Genomic DNA, 19,027 nt, shown 5'->3' on the forward strand with positions numbered 1-19,027 from the left:
GTGCCACTCCCTTCTGGCTTGTAGAGTTTCTGCTGAGAAATCAACTGTTAACCTTATGGGAGTTCCCTTGTATGTTATTTGTCATTTTTCCCTTGTTGCTTTTGACAATTTTCTTTGTCTTTAATTTTTGTCAATTTGATTACTATGTGTCTTGGCGTGTTTGTTTCTCCTTGGGGGAGAGACTGGGACTGGGACTCTCTGTGCTTCCTGGACTTGGGTGGCTGTTTCCTTTCCCATGTTAGGGGAGTTTTCGACTACAGTCTCTTCAAATATTTTCTCAGGTCCTTTCTCTCTCTCTTCTCCTTCTGGGACCCCTATAATGTGAATTTTGTTGCGTTTAACGTTGTCCCAGAGGTCTCTTAGGCTGTCTTCATTTCTTTTCATTCTTTTTTCTTTATTCTGTTCCGTGGCAGTGAATTCCACCATTCTGTCTTCCAGATCACTCATCTGTTCTTTTGCCTCAGTTATTCTGCTGTTGATTTCTTCCAGTGTATTTTTCGTTTCATTTATTGTATTGTTCATCTCTCTTTGTTTGTTCTTTAATTCTTCTACATGTTTGTTCTTTAATTCTTCTACGTCTGTCAAACATTTCTCACATCTTCTCGATATTTGCCTCCATTCTTTTTCTGAGGTCCTGGATCATCTTCACTATCATTATTCTGAATTCCTTTTCTAGAAGGTTTCCTATCTCCACTTTCATTTAGTTGTTTTTCTGGGGTTTTATCTTGTTCCTTCATCTGGTACATAGCCCTCTGCCTTTTCATCTTTCTGTGAATGTGGTTTTTGTTCCACAGGCTGCAGGATTGTAGTTGCTCTTGCTTCTGCTGTCTGTCCTCTGTATTTATATATACTTTGAAATGATCACCACAGTAAGTCTAGTTAATCTGTCCCCATACATAGTTACAAAAATTTTTTTGGGGGGGGATGAGTACTTTTAAGATTCTATTAGCAACTTTCAAGTATGCAGTACAGTATTATTAACTAAAGTCACTGTGCTGTACTTAAGAGACTATTATATATTTATTTCTGTATCTTCATTTTGTGATTTAATGTCTAGCAAAAAATAAGCACATGTATGTTTGATAAGTGAAACAATTTACTGCCATTGTTAATAAGTTAAAACCTAAATTATAATTTGCTGTCTGGTGAAACCTCCAAAGATTTGGTAACAGCAAGTGAGATATAAAAAATGGTTAAATAATACTTATTTAACTGGTTTTCATTTCAGTAAGCCAGATTTACCATGTGGCTCATAAGAGCATTATCTTTAGTCAGATCACTTATTTTTTTGTGAGAATTTCAGTTTTTCTTTTGAATTCATTTTAGTAATATCTCTAAAATATTTTTTAATGATTCAGATTTACAGAAAAGGTGCAAGAAAAGTTGAAGAATATGTGAATTTCCTTTATCCAGATTCTACAAATGCTAACATTTTACCACATTTGCTTTATCATCTCTCCCTCATTTTTTTCTTGAACTTTCTGAAGCTAAATACAGGCATAATGTACTGTTTCCCCCAAATGAGCATTTTTCAGATCATAACAGCCCACTTGGGTTTAGATCTGGAGAAATACTTCAGTGTGTATTTCTTAAGAATACTACATTGTGTATTTCCTAAATTTGTAAAGACGGTCTCTTATATGACAACAGTATAATTATCAAAATCAGTATATTAACATTGATTCAGTTCTGTTATTCAAATTTTCCATTTGACCTAAGAGTGCCCTTTATAGCAGAAGAAAAAAAATGGATTGGATCTCTGGTCTAGGGTCCAATTGAAGGTCACACAGATCGCATTCAATCATCATGTTTGTGTGTGTGTGTGTGTGTGTGTGTGTGTGTGTGTGTTTCCAGCATCGTGATTTAATTAAGGGAGCATATTCATTGTAGAGAATATATTGATGATTGTAAATGTTACTCCTCATTACAGCCTTAAAATTTTTGAAACACCAAAGCACAAAGATGTCAACTATATATCCAAACTACAGGTACAAAACAAGGGCTTCCCTGGTGGCGCAGCGGCTGAGAGTCCACCTGCTGATGCAGGGGACACGGGTTCGTGCCCCAGTCCGGGAAGATCCCACATGCCGCAGAGTGGCTGGGCCCATGAGCCATGGCCGCTGAGCCTGTGTGTCCGGAGCCTGTGCTCCTCAACGGGAGAGGCCGCAACAGTGAGAGGCCCGCGTACTGCAAAACAAAACAAAACAAAAACAAAACAAGTACATGTATTTTCCACACTCCAAAATTGAGTACACACTGTACTGTCATAGGGAAGGGGGTTACCAATGATGACCTGACAATAAAGTACTCAAGATTGATATACCAAAATAAAATATAAAATAGGAGTTTATAAAAACAAGTTTGATAGTAGCAGAGAGGACCCTTTTCATTTCTGAGCAAAAATGCATTTCATTATACATACTCTCTCCTAAAATGAATAAATCAGTTACTTGAGAATGTTCTATTTATTTCTTCCATTATACAACAACATTCTCCGTGTCTTTTGAAAAAAAAATATTGTGCGGGAACTGTGGGATAAGCATGCATGTGAATGGAACAGCACAATTACAGTGGTTCTTACAACTCACTTCTAGATAAGAAGAAAGTGTTATTCATTAGTGTGGCCCCATCTTAGCCAATATTCAGTTTGGAAAGACACTGGGTTAAGATCAGAATGAACTGAAATTCCAAGTTCTAGAATTGATGATTATATATGCCATTGTATTAGTGAGGCTTCTTTTTTTTCTTTTTATTGAAGTATAGTTCATCTACAATGTTGTGTTAGTTTCTACTGTACAGAAAAGTGAATTGGCCACACATACACGTATATCCACTCTTGTCTACATTCCCCTCCCATACATGTCATTATAGAGTATTGAGAAGAGCTCCCTGAGCTACACAGCAGGTCCCTATGAGCCATCTGCCATTACATGTAGTAGTATGTATATGTTTTTAGTCTTCCTTAATCTGGAGCAGTTCCTTAGTCTTTCTTTGTCTTTCATGACCTTGTTCTTTTTTTTTTTCTGCGGTACGTGAGCCTCTCACTGCTGTGGCCTCTCCCGTTGCGGAGCACAGGCTCCGGACTCGCAGCCTCAGCGGCCATGGCTCACGGGCCCAGCCGCTCCGTGGCATGCGGGATCCTCCCGGACCGGGGCACGAACCCGTGTCCCCTGCATCGGCAGGCGGACTCTCAACCACTGCACCACCAGGGAAGCCCGACCTTGTTCTTTTTGAAGAATATAGGCAAGTTATTTCATAGAATTTGGTGTGAGCATTTTTTGATCATGGCAGTTCACCTGGATTCAGCTCTTCTAAAAACTTTCTATCTTAAGAGCTTTACCTCAGTTGACTCCAGCAGGATGTCTTCCCTAGGACTCAGCATTTGTTGTTGTTGTTCTTGTTGTTGAACAGTGTTTCTCAGTGGGGCCCTATTGTCATTTTGAGCAGATAGTTCTGCACTACACAGACTATCCCACACATCCCTGGCTCCTCTCTAAATTCCAGTAGCATTCTTCAGTTGGTGTGACCACCCAGAACACCTCCAGTTGAGAACCACTGTTATGTAAAATTTGAAATCGCATGCAGGATCTTAGTTCCCCAAACAGGGATGAACCCAGGTGCCCTGCAGTGGAAGCGCAGAGTCCTAACCACTGGACCGCCTGGGAAGTCACTGAAATCTTTAAAGTAGGAAAGTGATCTTGCTTTTTATATAGTTGGTAGCATGAACTAATTTTCCAGTTGATGGTTTTAATTAATTTATTTATTTTTGGCTATGTTGGGTCTTTGTTGCTGCGCTCAGGCTTTTTCTAGTTGCGGAAAAGCGGGGCTGCTCTTCATTGCAGTGCATAGGCTTCTCACTGCGGTGGCTTTTCTTGTTGCAGAGCACGGGCTCTAGGCGTGTGGGCTCAGTAGTTGTGGCTCGTGGGCTCTAGAGCGGGCACAAGCTCAGTAGTTGTGGTGCACGGGTTTAGTTGCTCCGCGGCATGTGGGATCTTCCTGGACCAGGGCTCAAACCCGTGTCCCCTGCATTGACAGGCAGATTCTTAACCACTGTGCCACCAGGGAAGTCCCCAGTTGATGGTTTTAATTATCATTAATCTGTAATCTGCTACTGACAGTGTGCTTTAGCTGAATTCTAGTCAGTTATTTAGTTATATTTAATAAATTGATGGTAAATGGTTAAGTTGGTCATGTATGTTTTTGTATAAGCTGAAATGAGAGTCCTATTAACTATCTCCATTTAAAATCAGGAACGCTACCTTAGAAGTCAACTGAAATAAAATATCACTGGGAAGATTTATTTTAAAACTAGATGATTTACTGTTACAAATTTTAGGGGGAAATGAGTGTATTTGCATTTTATTTTAATTTTAATGATGTTAAATATTCTTGTTTTTCTTTCAGAATTGGTCCCTAGGAAAGACCTTCTTATAGAAAATGTGCCATATTGTGATGCACCAACTCAGAAGCAATGAATTTTTCTCGAATAAAATTAAGTCTTTATCATTTTTAATTTTAAAGTATATAACTCTGGCTAAACTCCTGGAAATGCAAATATTTTTCTCTGAAATGGCATATTGAAATTGAGTGCATTAAATTATAGTTTCATAATTAAGTTTCACGTTGAAAGAACATTGCTGAAAACTGCAGAACATAGTTAAGTATTTCTAAAGAACATTAGGTAAGAAGACATTTCATTTTCACTGAAAATCAAACTGTATAAAGTGAAATAAATGCTTAGGGAGGTATATCATATTCACTTCTGTTTGACCTTAATGAGTATTTTGGTTTTATCATAGCTATTTGAGAATGAAGTGTTTTGACAGGTTGGTGGGTTTTCTTCCCATGTGAAATGAAACTATTAGATTAAAATTATTAGATTAAGTTAACATTTAGTCCCGAAAAGAATTGGTCTAAAAACCACAGTGTGTGCCAACTTTCCACAGAAGGCAGCCTTTGTTCCTAAAGCACTGAAATTATTCCTGTAGCTAACAAATAATTATACAGTTTCCTTTTAGAGATAGAGTGTATCTCTGTTCCTAAAAGAAAATTTTTAATCAGTCTTCTGAAGATAGATGAATAAAATGTCAAAATCACGTAACATAACTGTGGAATAAAGAAATTCTAATTTTTTAAGGAAATAGTGTCCCTTGATCCAACTATATAATATAGGCTTAGTAGAATTAGCTGTACTTAGACCACAGCTAGACCTTATTGTGAAAATGTAATATATGGCTGTATCCTCTTCATTTTAATTAATAAAATCTAAATGGCTTTTTTTTTTTCTCCAACATTTTTCATCCCTGACAAGATTGACAGTATCACAGAACAGCTTGGCATTCTACCATCTAATGATACGAACTATAAAACTGTGTTTAATATTCTTCTTGTTTCTCTTTTATCTATGCATCTTTACCATTCTGTTTTCTCAGTGAGCAGTGTATTCTCTTCCATTCACTGGTCAGTTCTCCCATTTGATGATGATACAGCGTTTTTAATTTTTACAAGATTCTCCATGCGAGCTTTGTTTGTTGGCAAACATATTGGTATTGCCATGCTCAATATAAAATGTCATGTTTTAAAATAATTTAATTTTAGTAGATAACAAAATTATCAAAATTGCCTAGACATAGTACACTTAACAGTAAACCAGAGACTACCCTTAATGCCTCCTAATACTTTGGAGATTAGTAGTCTGCGAAATGGATTATATAGGTCAAAAGATTTGCTACATAATTTTTTTATGTCTCACGCCTCTTTCTTATTGTGTGTATGGAAATTATACCTACATAAACGTTGTTTCAGATTTGAAATTTGCCCTTATAAGAAAATGCTAAAGGTCGTCATGACACAATCACTGGTAAATTCTCTGACTTACTATTATTTCAGTAAGTGTCTATATTATGTCTTTTGAGGAAAGTTGGCTAAAATAGTTTAAATTTAATATATATTTTAATTGTTTTAATATTATTTAACATTTTTAGAAGTTTCTAGTTTTTTTCTTTAACCTGAATTCCCTTGTTCCATTCTTCACTCATGTTAATTTAAATATCTCATCAAAAAATAGTTGTTTTTTTTACAATCTAGTTATCATTAGAAGCAACAGAGATTAATAACTAACATGTTACATAAAATAAAAAATGATCATTCAGATGTTTATTTTATTGAAGCTAGTATGTTAGACATTTTAAGATATATACTATATATGTATATGTATTATATATATATATATAGTGATTTTGTGCCTTAAGGCTGTGCAGTACAGTTTCTATGTAATATACCAGGATATCAACAATAGGTTTCACTGTCATAAAGTTTTGAGAGATTTGGCACCCTGTCCTTAAAGAGCATATATTTATATTTCAAATTAATTTTAACATTATTTAATAGTTTCATTAGATCAGTTAAAACAATTTATGAGTTCTTGGCCTGTTGTGAAACAAAGATTGTCAGTATTCTAGAGAGTAAATTTTGAGAATGATGATTATCTAAGTGCCTGACTTCTCTGTGGTACAATGTCAGATTTAATTAAATCTTTTTTAGTTAGTTAAAAAAAAGGTTCCCATGTTCCCAGAGGGAATTACCCACATCTAACATTTCACTTTGACTATTGAAACCCAGTGAAAGTGGGTGGGTGCAAATTCTAATTGCAGATATCTAGGCTCAGAGGCCCAGCAGGACTTTGTAAAACAGTCTTTTGGCAGAAGTCAGAAAGGGTGTATGCCAGGAGACTTAGATTTGGCAAGCATATGTGGGGAAGAATCCTTCACTAAAGATTTGAAGCTAAAGGAAATATGAGAGATAGTTTGCATAACATCTAATTCAGAACATTGAAATTAAGATTTGAGTATAATTGTGTTTAAGTTGGTCCTCATTTTGCCTTCAGTTGCATATTTTAACATCAGTACAATGTCCAAAAAGCACACAATAATAAGAATAGGTAGAATTTCTACACTCATTGACAAAACCAATTATTTCACTGTAAACACAAAGCCATAGGTCAACAAAGAAGTGAAAATTCCATTTCTTAAGCAGAATTTTCTAAAGTGAAAGTAGATAAATAAAAAAATAATGTAACTTTACTATATATCAGGAGTAACCTATCAGAAATGAAATGGAAAAAAGATCCTGTGTATAATAGCAAACAAAACTAAAATAGGAAGCAACATTTTAAAAAAACTGTAAAACTTAAAAATGAAAGATGTACTGTGTTCCTAGATGGGACAGTTGAAAATTGTAGAGATGACAGTTCTTTAAAATGTAATCTATCAAGATCCCAACAGATTCACAGATATGTGTACATAAAAATATAAAACTTCTGTATTCTGTGAAAGCTACTATAAATAAAGTTTAGAGAAATTTGCCACCAATGTAGTAATTAAAATAGTTAAGATATAAAATGTTCCTATGACTCAGCAAAAGATAACTCTATGGAAAAATGGGCAAATGATATAAATAAGAAATTCATAAAACAAGCAATACTAACCTATTTAGTGGTCAAAGAAATGTAGGTTAAAACAAAGGAAACATTTTTCGTCATCAAAGTTGCAAAAGTTAAAGAAACTGGTCATATCCAGTATATGTAAAGGTGATAACGCATGTGAGAAAATGGGCACTCTCATATATTTCAGGAAGGAATGTAAGTTATAGGGCCTTTTTGAAAGGGAAATTGACATCAAAATTTAAAATAAACATACTATTCAGAATGTATCCCAGTGGCTCACAAGAATACTAATAAATGTACACCTCAAGTATATGTACAGAAATTTCTACAGCATTGTTTAAACAGCCTAAATTTCCAAATTTAGGGGAACAATGAAGGAAGATATGGCTCGTTCATACTCTGGGATATTATGCAGAAGTTGAAAAGTATGATATAGAATATATATATATGTATATATATATACATGTCAAGTGAAAGAAGCACGTCACAGAATATACTCTTTGAATCCACTTAGATACAAAACAACTATTTTTGTACACATATATGCATATGTGTATATAAATACATAGAAGTAATGCATGCTAAATGTTAATAATTAGTCTGGGAGAAAAATGAGATTTGGGGAAGGGGACTAGTAACTTGAGGACTTTTATTCTGATAACTCCTGAATGTTTAAATGTTTTATAATTTTTAAAGGACAATAATACCTAAGCTACTAGTGATTTTTATGTAAAATTTTAAATTATAAAATGTTTCAAATATCAGCAACTGGTACATCAGACACTCGTAAACCTAATTCCCACATTTGACAGATGTTACATTTTGCCATATTTGTTTAACAAAAATCTCCTTCCTTTTACGTCATAAAATCCTGTAAAGCTGAAATCCTACCTCCCTTTTTATTTTCTTGTCTCATTTCAGGAATAATCACTATTTTATAGTCAGTGGATATCACTCCTGTACTTGGTTTTATACTTTTATCAAACGTGTGTGTGTTCAAAACAATATATTGTATTGTTCTGTGGCTTTAAAATGCAAGTGAATGGTGTTATGCTCCATATATTCTGCAACTTACTTTTCGTCACACATTAGGTTCTGAGGTTTATCTATACTGTTGGATAAATATCTAGGTCTTTCACTTTTATGTCTTATTCCATTGTAAGAATAAGCTAGTTTATTTATCCATGTCTCTTGATAAACAATAGTATTGTTTCATTTTTTTGATATTTCAAATGAATTTACTGAAAGCACTAGCACATGGATTCTTGCACCCATGTAAAAGTTTATCTAGGTATATACCAAGAAGCAGAACTGTTGAGGCATAGGGTATGTACATATTCCAGTTTTCCAGGAATTTTTCACTTGTTCTTTAAAGTAACTGTACCAATTTATACCCCAATCAACCCTGTGTGAGAGGTCCCTTTTCACCATATCCTCACTGTTATTGTTATATATAACTTTTCTCATTTTTGTCAAACTCATGGGTATGAAAAGCTATCACATTGTTTTAATTTGCATTTCTGGATTACTGGTGAGGTAGATCAGCTTGTCATGCTTATGGTCATTACAGTTTTCCATTATGAATGTGTATTCATATCCTTTGTTCACTTTTCTCTATTGGGTTGTCTGGCTTTTTCTTACTGATCCTTTATATACTCTTGATATTAATCCTGTGTTGGTTATCTGTGGTACAATTGCCTTTTTCCAATATGTGACTTGTCTTTCAATTCTGTTTATGATAAACCTGTAGTTTGGGACTTTTTTTTTTATCATATTCATTAAAAAAACTTTTCCTTTATTAATTTTGCCTTTATAGCTTTTTAAGAAATTCTTTCTACTCCAAATCATAAAGATATTCTAGTACATTTTCCTCTGAATGTTCAAGTTTTGCTTTTTATGTTTGGGCCTTTACGTCATCTAGAATTTATTTTTATTTATGACATGAGAGAGGGATCTAATTTTATTTTTTTTAATGAGTTAACAGTTTGCTTCACCATCATTTATTGAATAGTCCGTCCTTTTCCTGATAACACGTAAAGCTACTTTGATCATATCCCAAGTTACTATATATTGGAATCAGTCTAACCCTCTTAGCTATTCAAAGACTTTGCTCCTACAGTTGTCCCCCTCCTCTGCTAAATATCTTTTTCCCTTTCTCCACTGGATTGTTCTCAACAGCATTCAACATTCTGAAATATTTCCCATCAAAAAAAAAACTTTCTTGAACCCCAGCTCCCCACCTTGAGCTTCAGCACCATTTTTCTGCTCTTCTTTGTTCTAAGAGGTTTCTATATTTACTGTCTCCACTTCTGTCCCCATTCTCTCTTATACACACCCCAATCAGAATTTAATCCCAACCACTCCACTAAAACCCTTCTTGTCCCAGTTACCATTGACCTTTACTTGGTAAGTCCAAAGGTCAGTTCTCATTTCTTACTTTATTCACCCTGTCAGTAGCAATTGCATAATTGGTCATTCCCTCTTTTTTGAACAAAGACCTAGACATGTGTTTATTATAGACCTACTACAAGTAAGATACAGCCATGAACCAAAGTAACAAAAATGCCTGCCTCATCTTCTGCTTGTGATTTTAGATACACTCTCAGCCCTTCTTGTTGCTGCTCTCAGCCTTCTGTGGGAAGACTGACCTATATGAATCAGCTCAAGTGGCTCTTGTACCCTCTGACTTTTGGTTGGTTCAGCCAGTGGCCAGAGATCAGAAGGAGGGAAGAGAGTGAAGGCAGGTATTTTTTTTCCTGGCTCTATCCCTGAGAAGCTGCCTCATGCTGGCATTGTGCCTCAAAGTATCTCTCACGGTGACCTCTGTACAGTTCTTTCCTTCCAGTTTGGATAAGAGCTTCCCTCCCATCTTCAGATCTGGGGCAGCAACATCTCATCTGCTACTATCCATGTGAGTTCCTTTACATGCACAGTTTTGTAAATAGACTCTTTATAAATAAATCTTCCTCAAACATGTATTTTTAAGTACATCATCTATTTCCTTTTAGGACTCTCACTAATTCACTGCCCTGGGGGAACTTAACTTTCTGTAGGTGAGAGACAGATAATAAACAAAATTAAAAAGTAAATAAGAAGGTGATAAGTAATGTGGAGGAAGATAAGGTAGAAAAGGGAAATAGGAAAGCCAGGAAGAACGAGGTGTTGCAATTTGAAGTCCTGCGATCAGGGAAGGTCTCACTAAGGAAGTGATAGTTGAGCAAAGACGAAGGATCTGAGGGATCTAGCCACGCAGATATCTAAGGGAAGAGCTTCCCAAGCAGAGCAAACTGCTAATGCAGTGTTCCTGAGACAGGTTCTTGTCTGCTATGTTTGAGGAGAACCAAGTGACAGGAGCAAAGTGATTTTAGGGGGAGAGTAGTAGGAGACAGAGTCATAGAAATGAGGGATTTCCCTCGTGACTTAGTGGATAAGGCTCTGCATTCCCAAAGCAGGGGGCCTGGATTTGATCCCTGGTCAGGGAACTAGATCCCACATGCATGCCGCAACTAAGGAGCCCGCCTGCTGCAACTAAGACCTGGTGCAAACAAATAAATAAATATATTTTTTTAAAAAGTCATGGAAATGATATGGTAGAAGGAGGCAGAGAGTAGATGCCAGGTTACGTAGGCTATTATAAGGACTGTGGGTTTTACTCTTAATAAAATGCAGAGCCATTAGATGGTTTTGGGAAGAGGAGTGATATGATCTGATTTTAAGTTTTAAAGACATCATTCTGGCTGTTGTGTTGAGAATAGACCATGGAGGCAAGGATGAATTCAGGGATACTAACTAGAAGTTCCTTGCGTTATTCTAGGTAAGAGATGATAGTGGCTTATACCAGAGTGGCAGCAGTGATGGTGGTGAGAAGTGGCAAAATTATGGGTATATTTTGATACAGCTCCTGGGTTTCCTGATGGATTGAATCTAAGGTAAGAGGAAAAGAAAAGAGTCAGGGATGATTCCCAAGGGTTTTGGCCTGTGCCGGTGGAAGGATATTGTTGCCGTCAATTGTACTGGTGAAAACAGACTAGATTTGTGAAAAAAGATCAGGCATTTCGTTTTGGGCATGTATTAATTGAAATATCTAGAAGGTATCCAAGTGGAGATGTTAATAAGACACTGGACTAAGATCTGAAGTTCAGGAAGTGGTCTGGGCTGGAGATATAAATTTGGGAGCCATTAATATAGATAGAATACTTACAGTCATGACATTGGATGAAATCACTAAGCAATTGACATAGAGAAGAAGAAAAGTCCATGACTGAGTCTTTTGTGGCACTCCAATGTTAAAAGTTAAAGAGATAAGAAACAACAAGCACAAGAGACAAAGAAGTTTCTGAAAACAAGGAGAATGTAGAACAGAAGTTGGCAAACTGTGGCTCACAGGGGCCAAATCTGACCCACTGTCTTTTTTTGTAAATAAACTTTTATTGGAACACTACCACACTTATTCATTTACATATTCTCTATGGCTGCTTTCATACTACAGTGGCATAGTTGAGTAATTTCAACAAACTGTATTATCCACAAGGCCCAAAATTGTTATCTGGCCCCCTTGCAGAAAAAGCTTGTTGACCCCTGGTGTGTAGAGTCTTAGAAGCCAAATAAAAAAAGTGTTTCGTTGCGAGGGAGTGACTGCATTGCGATCATAATTAAAAATTCCACTAGGAAGGACAACATGGAGCTGACTTTGGTAACTTTGGCAAGACAGTTTCAGTGAAATAATTGGAGAAACATACTCTTGTTGATTATTCCCAGATTGATCTTTAAATTTGTTGTAATCACAGTTAAAATTGCAGTAGGATTTTTATAAGGAACTGATAAAACTTACTCAAAAATTTATGAGGAATAATAAAAGTCCTTAAATAGCTAAATCAGCTATGACAAAAGAATAAAATTAGATATCCATATGCAAAAAAATGGAACTTTGGTCTGTGCTTGACACCGTATACAACAATTATCTCAAAATCAATCATAGATCTAAATACAAAGCCTCAAACTGTAAAACTTCTTGAAGTAGCAGGAGAAAATCTTTGTGACTTTGGGTTAGACAAAGATTTCTAAGATATGACACCAAAAGCACAATACATACAAGAAAAAATTAATAAACTGGACTTTGTCAAAATTAAAAACCTTTGCCCTGTAAAAGATAATTGTTAAGAGAATGAGAAGATAAGCCACAGATGGGGAGAAAATATTAAAAATCATAAACTGATTAAAAAAAAACTTGTTATCCAGAAAATATAAAAGACTTTTAATAAGAAAACAAAAAACAATTTTTTAATATTTGAGTAGATACTTTTTCAAAAAATATATAAATGGAAAAACTATATATGTACAAATGGAAAATAAGCACATAAAAAGATCTCAACATTATTAGTCATTACAAATTAAAATCATAATGAGATACTACTACATACCTATTATGATAGCTAAAATTAGAATGACTGAACATACCAAGTCTTGGCAAGGATGTAAAGGAACTGAAAATCCTCATTCATTACTGAGAGAAATGTAAAATGGCAGGACAACTTTGGAAAACTATTCAGCCATTTCTTACAAAGTTAAACATATACTTCCTTTATAATCCAGACTTCCCGCTCCTAGGTATTTACCTAAGGGAAGTGAAAGCACAAAGACTTACATGTTTATATTACACAGCAAACAAAATCATCAACAAAATGAAAAGGCAACTTCCAGACAGAAAATATTTGCAAATAATATATCTGATAAGGAGTTAATATCCAAATTATATAAAGAGCTCATATAACTGAATAGCAAAAAAAAAATCTAATTTTAAAATGGGCAGAGGATCTGAATAGACATTTTTCCAAAGAAGACATTCAGATGGCCAACAGGTACATGAAAAGATGTTTTTTTTTTTTTGGCCATGCCACACAGCTTGTGGGATCATAGTTCCCCAACCAGGGATCAAACCCGAGCCCTCAGCTGTGAAAGCACGGGGTCCTAACCATTGGACCACCAGGGAATTACCGAAAAGATGTTCAGCATCACTAATCATCAGGGTAATGCAAATCAAAACCACAGTGAGCTATCATCTCACACCTGTTAGAATGGCTATTAGCAAAAAGACAAGAAATAGCAAGTGTTGGCAAGCATATGGAGAAAATGGAGCTCTTGTTCACTGGTAGTGGGAATGTAAATTGGTGGAGCCACTATGGAAAACAGTATGGAGGTTCCTCAAAAAATTAAAAATAGTACAACTGTGTGACCCACCTACTCCACTTCTGGGTATTTATCTGAAGAACATGAGAACACTAATTTGAAAAGGTATATGCACCCCTGTGTTCACTGCACCATTATTTATAATAGCCAAGATATGGAAACAACCTAAGTGTCCATCAGTGGGTGAATGGATAAAGATGTGACATATATACACAATGGAATACTACTTAGCCATAGAAAAGAATGAAATCCTGCCATTTGAACAACATGGATGGACCTTGAAGGTATTACGCTAATTGAAGTAAGACAAATGGAGAAAGGCAAAACAATTATGATTTCACTCATATGTGGAACCTTAAACAAAATAAAACAAAAACAAACTCATAGATACAGAGATTAGATTAGTGGTTGCCAGAGGGGGAGGGGTTGCCAGTGGGTGAAATGGTGAACAGGCCAACTGTATGGTGATGGATGGTAACCAAATTTGTGGTAGTGCTCACTTTGTAGTATATACAGATACAGCATTAAAGTATAATGCTGTATAATGTTGAAGTGTATATAATTTTTAAAAAATAGGCCTAGCATGTCATCCAGCAATTCTCCTTCTGGGTGTTTATCTGAAGGAAATGAAAATGCTAACTGGAAATAATATATGCACCTCTATGTTCATTGCAGCATTATTTACCATAGCCAAGACATGGAAGCAACCTAAGTGTCTTTTAATGAATGAATGGATAAGGAAAATGTTGTATGTGTCTGTATATATGTATATGTGTGTGTATGCATTTACTACAGTGCAATATCATTCAGCCATAAAAAAAGAAGGAAATCTTGCCGTTTATGACAACATAGGTGGACCTTGTCTTCTAAGTCAAATGGAGAAAGACAGATAATGGATGCTCTCACTTAGACATGAAATCTAAGAAGGAAACAAAACAAACAAAAAACCCAAACTCATAGTACTGGGTGTTTGCTGAAGGCAGGGTTTGAGGGGTGGGAGAAATGGGTGAAGGGAATCAAAAGGTACAAACTTCCAGTTGTAAAATAAATAAACCATGGGTTTGTAATGTACATCATGGTGGCTATAGTTAATAATATTGTATTATGTATTTGAAAGTTGCTAAGAGAACATATCTTAAAAGTTCTCATCACAAGAAAAAAAGATTTGCAGCTGTGTGTAGACTTAATGTGGTGATCATTTGGCAATATATACAAACATCAAATCATTATGTTGTGTGCGTGATACTGGGATAATGTTGAATGTCAATTACATCTCAATTTTTAAAAAAGACTTAGTTATAGCAGCCTTATTTGTAATGGCCCCAAACTGGAAACAACCCAAATATCCATCAGCAGATGAAGGAATAACCAAATTATATGTCTGTACAATGGCATACTTCTCATGAATAAAAAGAAATGAACTATTGCTGCAAACAACAACATAGATGCATCTCAAGGTACTTATCCTGAGTGAAAGAAACCAGACAAAAACAAGTACATATTTTATGATTCCTTTTCTATAAAGTTCTAGAAAACACAAATTAATTCATAGTGACTGAAAGCAGATCAGTGGTTGCCAGGGGATGAGAGCAGGGAGATGGGTGGAGGGAGAGACTGAAAAGGTACATGAGGAAATTTTAAAGGGTGATGGATTATTCATTATCCTGATTGTGGTGATGGTTTCATGGGTGTATGTACATTTTTAATGTGTATAGTTTACTATATTTCAATCATAACTCAATAAAGCTGTTTAAAAAATACTACAAAGCCATAATGATTTTTTTTTTTAAGTGTAGTATTGGTGAAAGAACTGAAGGATGGTTAGCAGCTGACCAGAAGAGAGCTCAGGAGTAGAGGGGTAGACCCATATTCTCTCTCTCCCTTTCTTTCTCTGTTGCTTTTGCACAGTTATGTGTTCTTTATATCTTTTATATCTTTCATCATTTAAAGGTAATTTTGTACTCTTTCAGAATATTCCATTTGTTCATGACATAGTCTTTCCTCATGTGTTCTGTAGTTTTTTGTTTTTTGTTTTTTTTTTTTGCAGTACACGGGCCTCTCACTGTTGTGGCCTCTCCCGTTGTGGAGCACAGGCTCTGGACGCGTAGGCTCAGCGGCCATGGCTCACGAGCCCAGCTGCTCCGCGGCACGTGGGATCTCCCCGGACCGGGGCACGAACCCGTGTCCCCTGCATCGGCAGGCGGACTCTCAACCACTGCACCACCAGGGAAGCCCTGTTCTGTAGTTTTTTAGTGTAAGTATATCTTGAAGGGAAATTGTTAATTCACTGAGGATCCCATATGGAGTTGTGGATTGTGATATAGGTGCTAGAGAATCAAAGACAAGACAGTCTAGCAGGAAAGACTCTCAGAAAGTAGGCAATTGTAGTGTAATTAGTGCTACACAGGAATTAGAGTTTTAAGAATATAAAGTAATTTATTAGAAAGTAGTTTGTAAAATATAAATATATAAGATAATGTGCTTTTAATCTCTTGAAAGAAGTAAACATATAAAATAACTCATACCTAACATTTAAAATATATAAATTGGAATAAAAAAATGGGATTTTGTGAGGCAGGAGAAGTTTGGGGAAACCTTAATCTTTCTGCCACAAACTTCTTTTGTAGCATTTTTCTCTCCTGTTATCTTTTACTCTGGCAACAGAGTGAAAGGGCTACTGTTTTAGGTAAGATTTCCAGAGAAACGGACTTTGAGACAGAGATACGGATGCAGGAGTGCAGTCAGGAGTAACCTCTGTGAGGGAGTGAGAAGTGAGATAGGGCAGAAGGAGTTGTTGAACTGTGATGCAGCTGCAGAGGAGCCCTGGAGCTGAACTGGCTTTCAGAATTCTGAACTGTGGGAAGGGGACTGGGCTTTTGTTCGCTGGTATCAACAGTCATTGAAGGTGGGGCAACCCCAGGGAAGAGAGAAAACCTTAGTGAGGCAGCTTCCTTCAGTGCGACAGCTCCTAGAAAGAACAGTAGCTGTGCACAGTCCCAGGAGCTAAGGAAATGAATGCCTTCTTCTGAAAGGGATGTCTGGGTAGTTGCACAGAACCCACTACACCAAATAAGGCTGTTCTGTAATTAGCTCAAACTGCTTGAGCAAGAGAGGCAGAATTGTAAAGCTGGGTGTTTCTCTTCTGGGAAGTGAGTACCCCAGGGACAGTTTGTTACCTATTCAGACCAAAAGAAGATGGCAAGTCCATTAGAAAAGAGCTAATTATTAGTTGAAACTCAAAGTGAGTTAATGTGTGGGGTCACTATTCATTCAATAAATGTCTAACGTCACCTGGAGATAAGCCTACCAAAGAGGGAACAGGGTCCTGGATTCTAGTCATAGCTCTGTCAGTGAAAATTGGGTCTTTGAGCAAATCATTTATCATTCCTGGATTTCAGTTTTTTGAGGAATCTCAATACTATTTTTCATAGATGCTGCACCAATTTACATCCTACCAACAGTGTATAAGGTTTCCCTTTTCTCCACATTCATGCCAACATTTGTTATTTGTCATCCTTTTGATGATAGCCATTTTTTTTCTTTTTTAAAAAAAAATATTTATTTATTTTATTTATTTGACTGTGCCAGGTCTTAGTTGCGGCACACGGGATCTCCGTTGCTGCCTGCAGGATCTTCGTTGCAGCATGTGGGATCTTTAGTTGTGGCATGCAGGATCTTTTAGTTGTGGCACGCTGGATCTTTTTAGTTGCAGCATGCAGGATCTTTAGTTGCGGTACGTGGGATCTAGTTTCCTGACCAGGGATCAAACCCTGGCCCCCTGCATTGGGAGCGTGGAGTGTTAGCCACTGGACCACCGGGGAAGTCCCTTGATGATAGCCATTCTGACAGGTGTGAAGTGATATCTCAGTGTGGTTTTGATTTGCATTTCTCTGATGATTAATTACGTCAAGCATCTTTTCATGTGCCTGTTGGCCATTTGTATGTCTTCTTTGAAAAAAATCTATTCAGAACTTCTGCCCATTTTTTATTCCAGTTGTTTGTTTTTTTGATGTTGAGTTATATGAACTGTTTCTATATTTTGGATATTAATCCCTTATAGGTCACATCATTTGCAAATATTTTCCCCCATTCAGTAGGTTGCCTTTTCGTTTTGTTGATGGTTTCCTTTGCTGTGCAAAAACTTTTAAATTTAATTAGGTCCCATTGGTTTATTTTTGCTTTTATTTCTTTTTCCTTAGGAGACAGATCCAGAAACATATTGCTACAATTTATGTCAGTGCTCCACTTATGTTTTCTTCTAGGAGTTTTATGGTTTTTGGTCTTACATATAAGTGTTTAATCCATTTTGAGTTTATTTTTGTATATGGTGTGAGAAAATGTCCTAAATTCATTATACTACATGTAGCTGTCCAGTTTTCCCAGCACTTCTTATTAAAGTGACTGTATTTTCCTCATTGTATATTCTTATCTCCTTTGCTGTAGATTAATTGACGATAAGTGCATGGGTTTATTTCTGAGCTCTCTATTCTGACCATTGATCTATGTGTCTGTTTTTGTGTCAGTACCACATTGTTTTTGTTTGTTTGTTTGTTTGTTTTTTGCGGTACACGGGCCTTTCACTGTTGTGGCCTCTCCCGTTGCGGAGCATAGGCTCCAGACACGCAGGCTCAGCGGCCATGGCTCAGTGGCCATGGCTCACCGCTCTGCGGCATGTGGGATCTTCCCAGACCAGGGCACAAACCCGTGTCCCCTGCATCGCAGCTGGACTCTCAACCACTGCGCCACCAGGGAAGCCCCACACTGTTTTGATTACTGTAGCTTTGTAGTATAGTCTGAAGTCAATGGCTTGTAATTTTCTTTTTGTGATATCTTTGTCTAGTTTTGGTATCAGGGTGATGCTGGCCTTGTAGAATGAGTTTGGAACTGTTCCTTCCTCTGCAATTTTTTGGAATAGTTTGAGAAGACTAGGTGTTAATACTAAATGTTTGGTAGAATTCACCTGTGAAGCCTTCTGGTTCTGAACTTCTGTTGGTTGGGAGTTTTGCAATTACTGATTCAATATCATTACTGGTAATTGGTCTGTTCATATTTTCTGTATCTTCCTGGTTCAGTCTTACAAGATTGTACATTTCTAGGAATTTGTCCTAGGTTGTCCATTTTATTTATTTACTGATCTCTCACGATCCTTTGTATTTCTGTGGTGTCAATGTAACTTTTCCTTTTACATTTCTTATTCTATTGATTTGGGCCCTCTTTTTTTCTTGATGAGGTTGGATAAAAGTTTATCAATTTTGTTTATCTTTTCAAAGAGCCAACTTTTAGTTTCATTGATCTTTTCTATGTTTCTTTTTTTAGTGTCTTTCATTTATTTCTGCTCTGATCTTTATTATCTTTTTCCTTTTCTAACTTTGGGTTTTGTTTGTTCTTCTTCTAGTT

The 19,027-nt window shown here is 36.3% G+C and overlaps 2 protein-coding genes across 7 annotated transcripts in view; both read left to right on the plus strand.

Moving 5' to 3' along the window:
- LYRM7 (LYR motif containing 7) overlaps positions 1-4,615 on the plus strand; it is a 42,366-nt gene extending 37,751 nt beyond the window's left edge. The window contains exons 5-6 of one of the 2 annotated variants that reach the window (XM_060143513.1): positions 3,069-3,243; positions 4,405-4,615. In XM_060143513.1, coding sequence (XP_059999496.1) covers positions 3,069-3,243; positions 4,405-4,417 — 188 coding nt within the window. In that variant the 3' untranslated portion in view covers positions 4,418-4,615. The remainder of the gene's footprint in view (positions 1-3,068; positions 3,244-4,404) is intronic. The other variant, XM_060143514.1, reaches the window with a different exon arrangement.
- CDC42SE2 (CDC42 small effector 2) overlaps positions 1-19,027 on the plus strand; it is a 202,785-nt gene that overhangs the window by 37,685 nt on the left and 146,073 nt on the right. The window lies entirely within an intron of this gene.

Source organism: Lagenorhynchus albirostris, chromosome 3, assembly GCF_949774975.1.
Source record: "Lagenorhynchus albirostris chromosome 3, mLagAlb1.1, whole genome shotgun sequence".
In the NCBI taxonomy this organism is placed as follows: Eukaryota; Metazoa; Chordata; class Mammalia; order Artiodactyla; family Delphinidae; genus Lagenorhynchus; species Lagenorhynchus albirostris.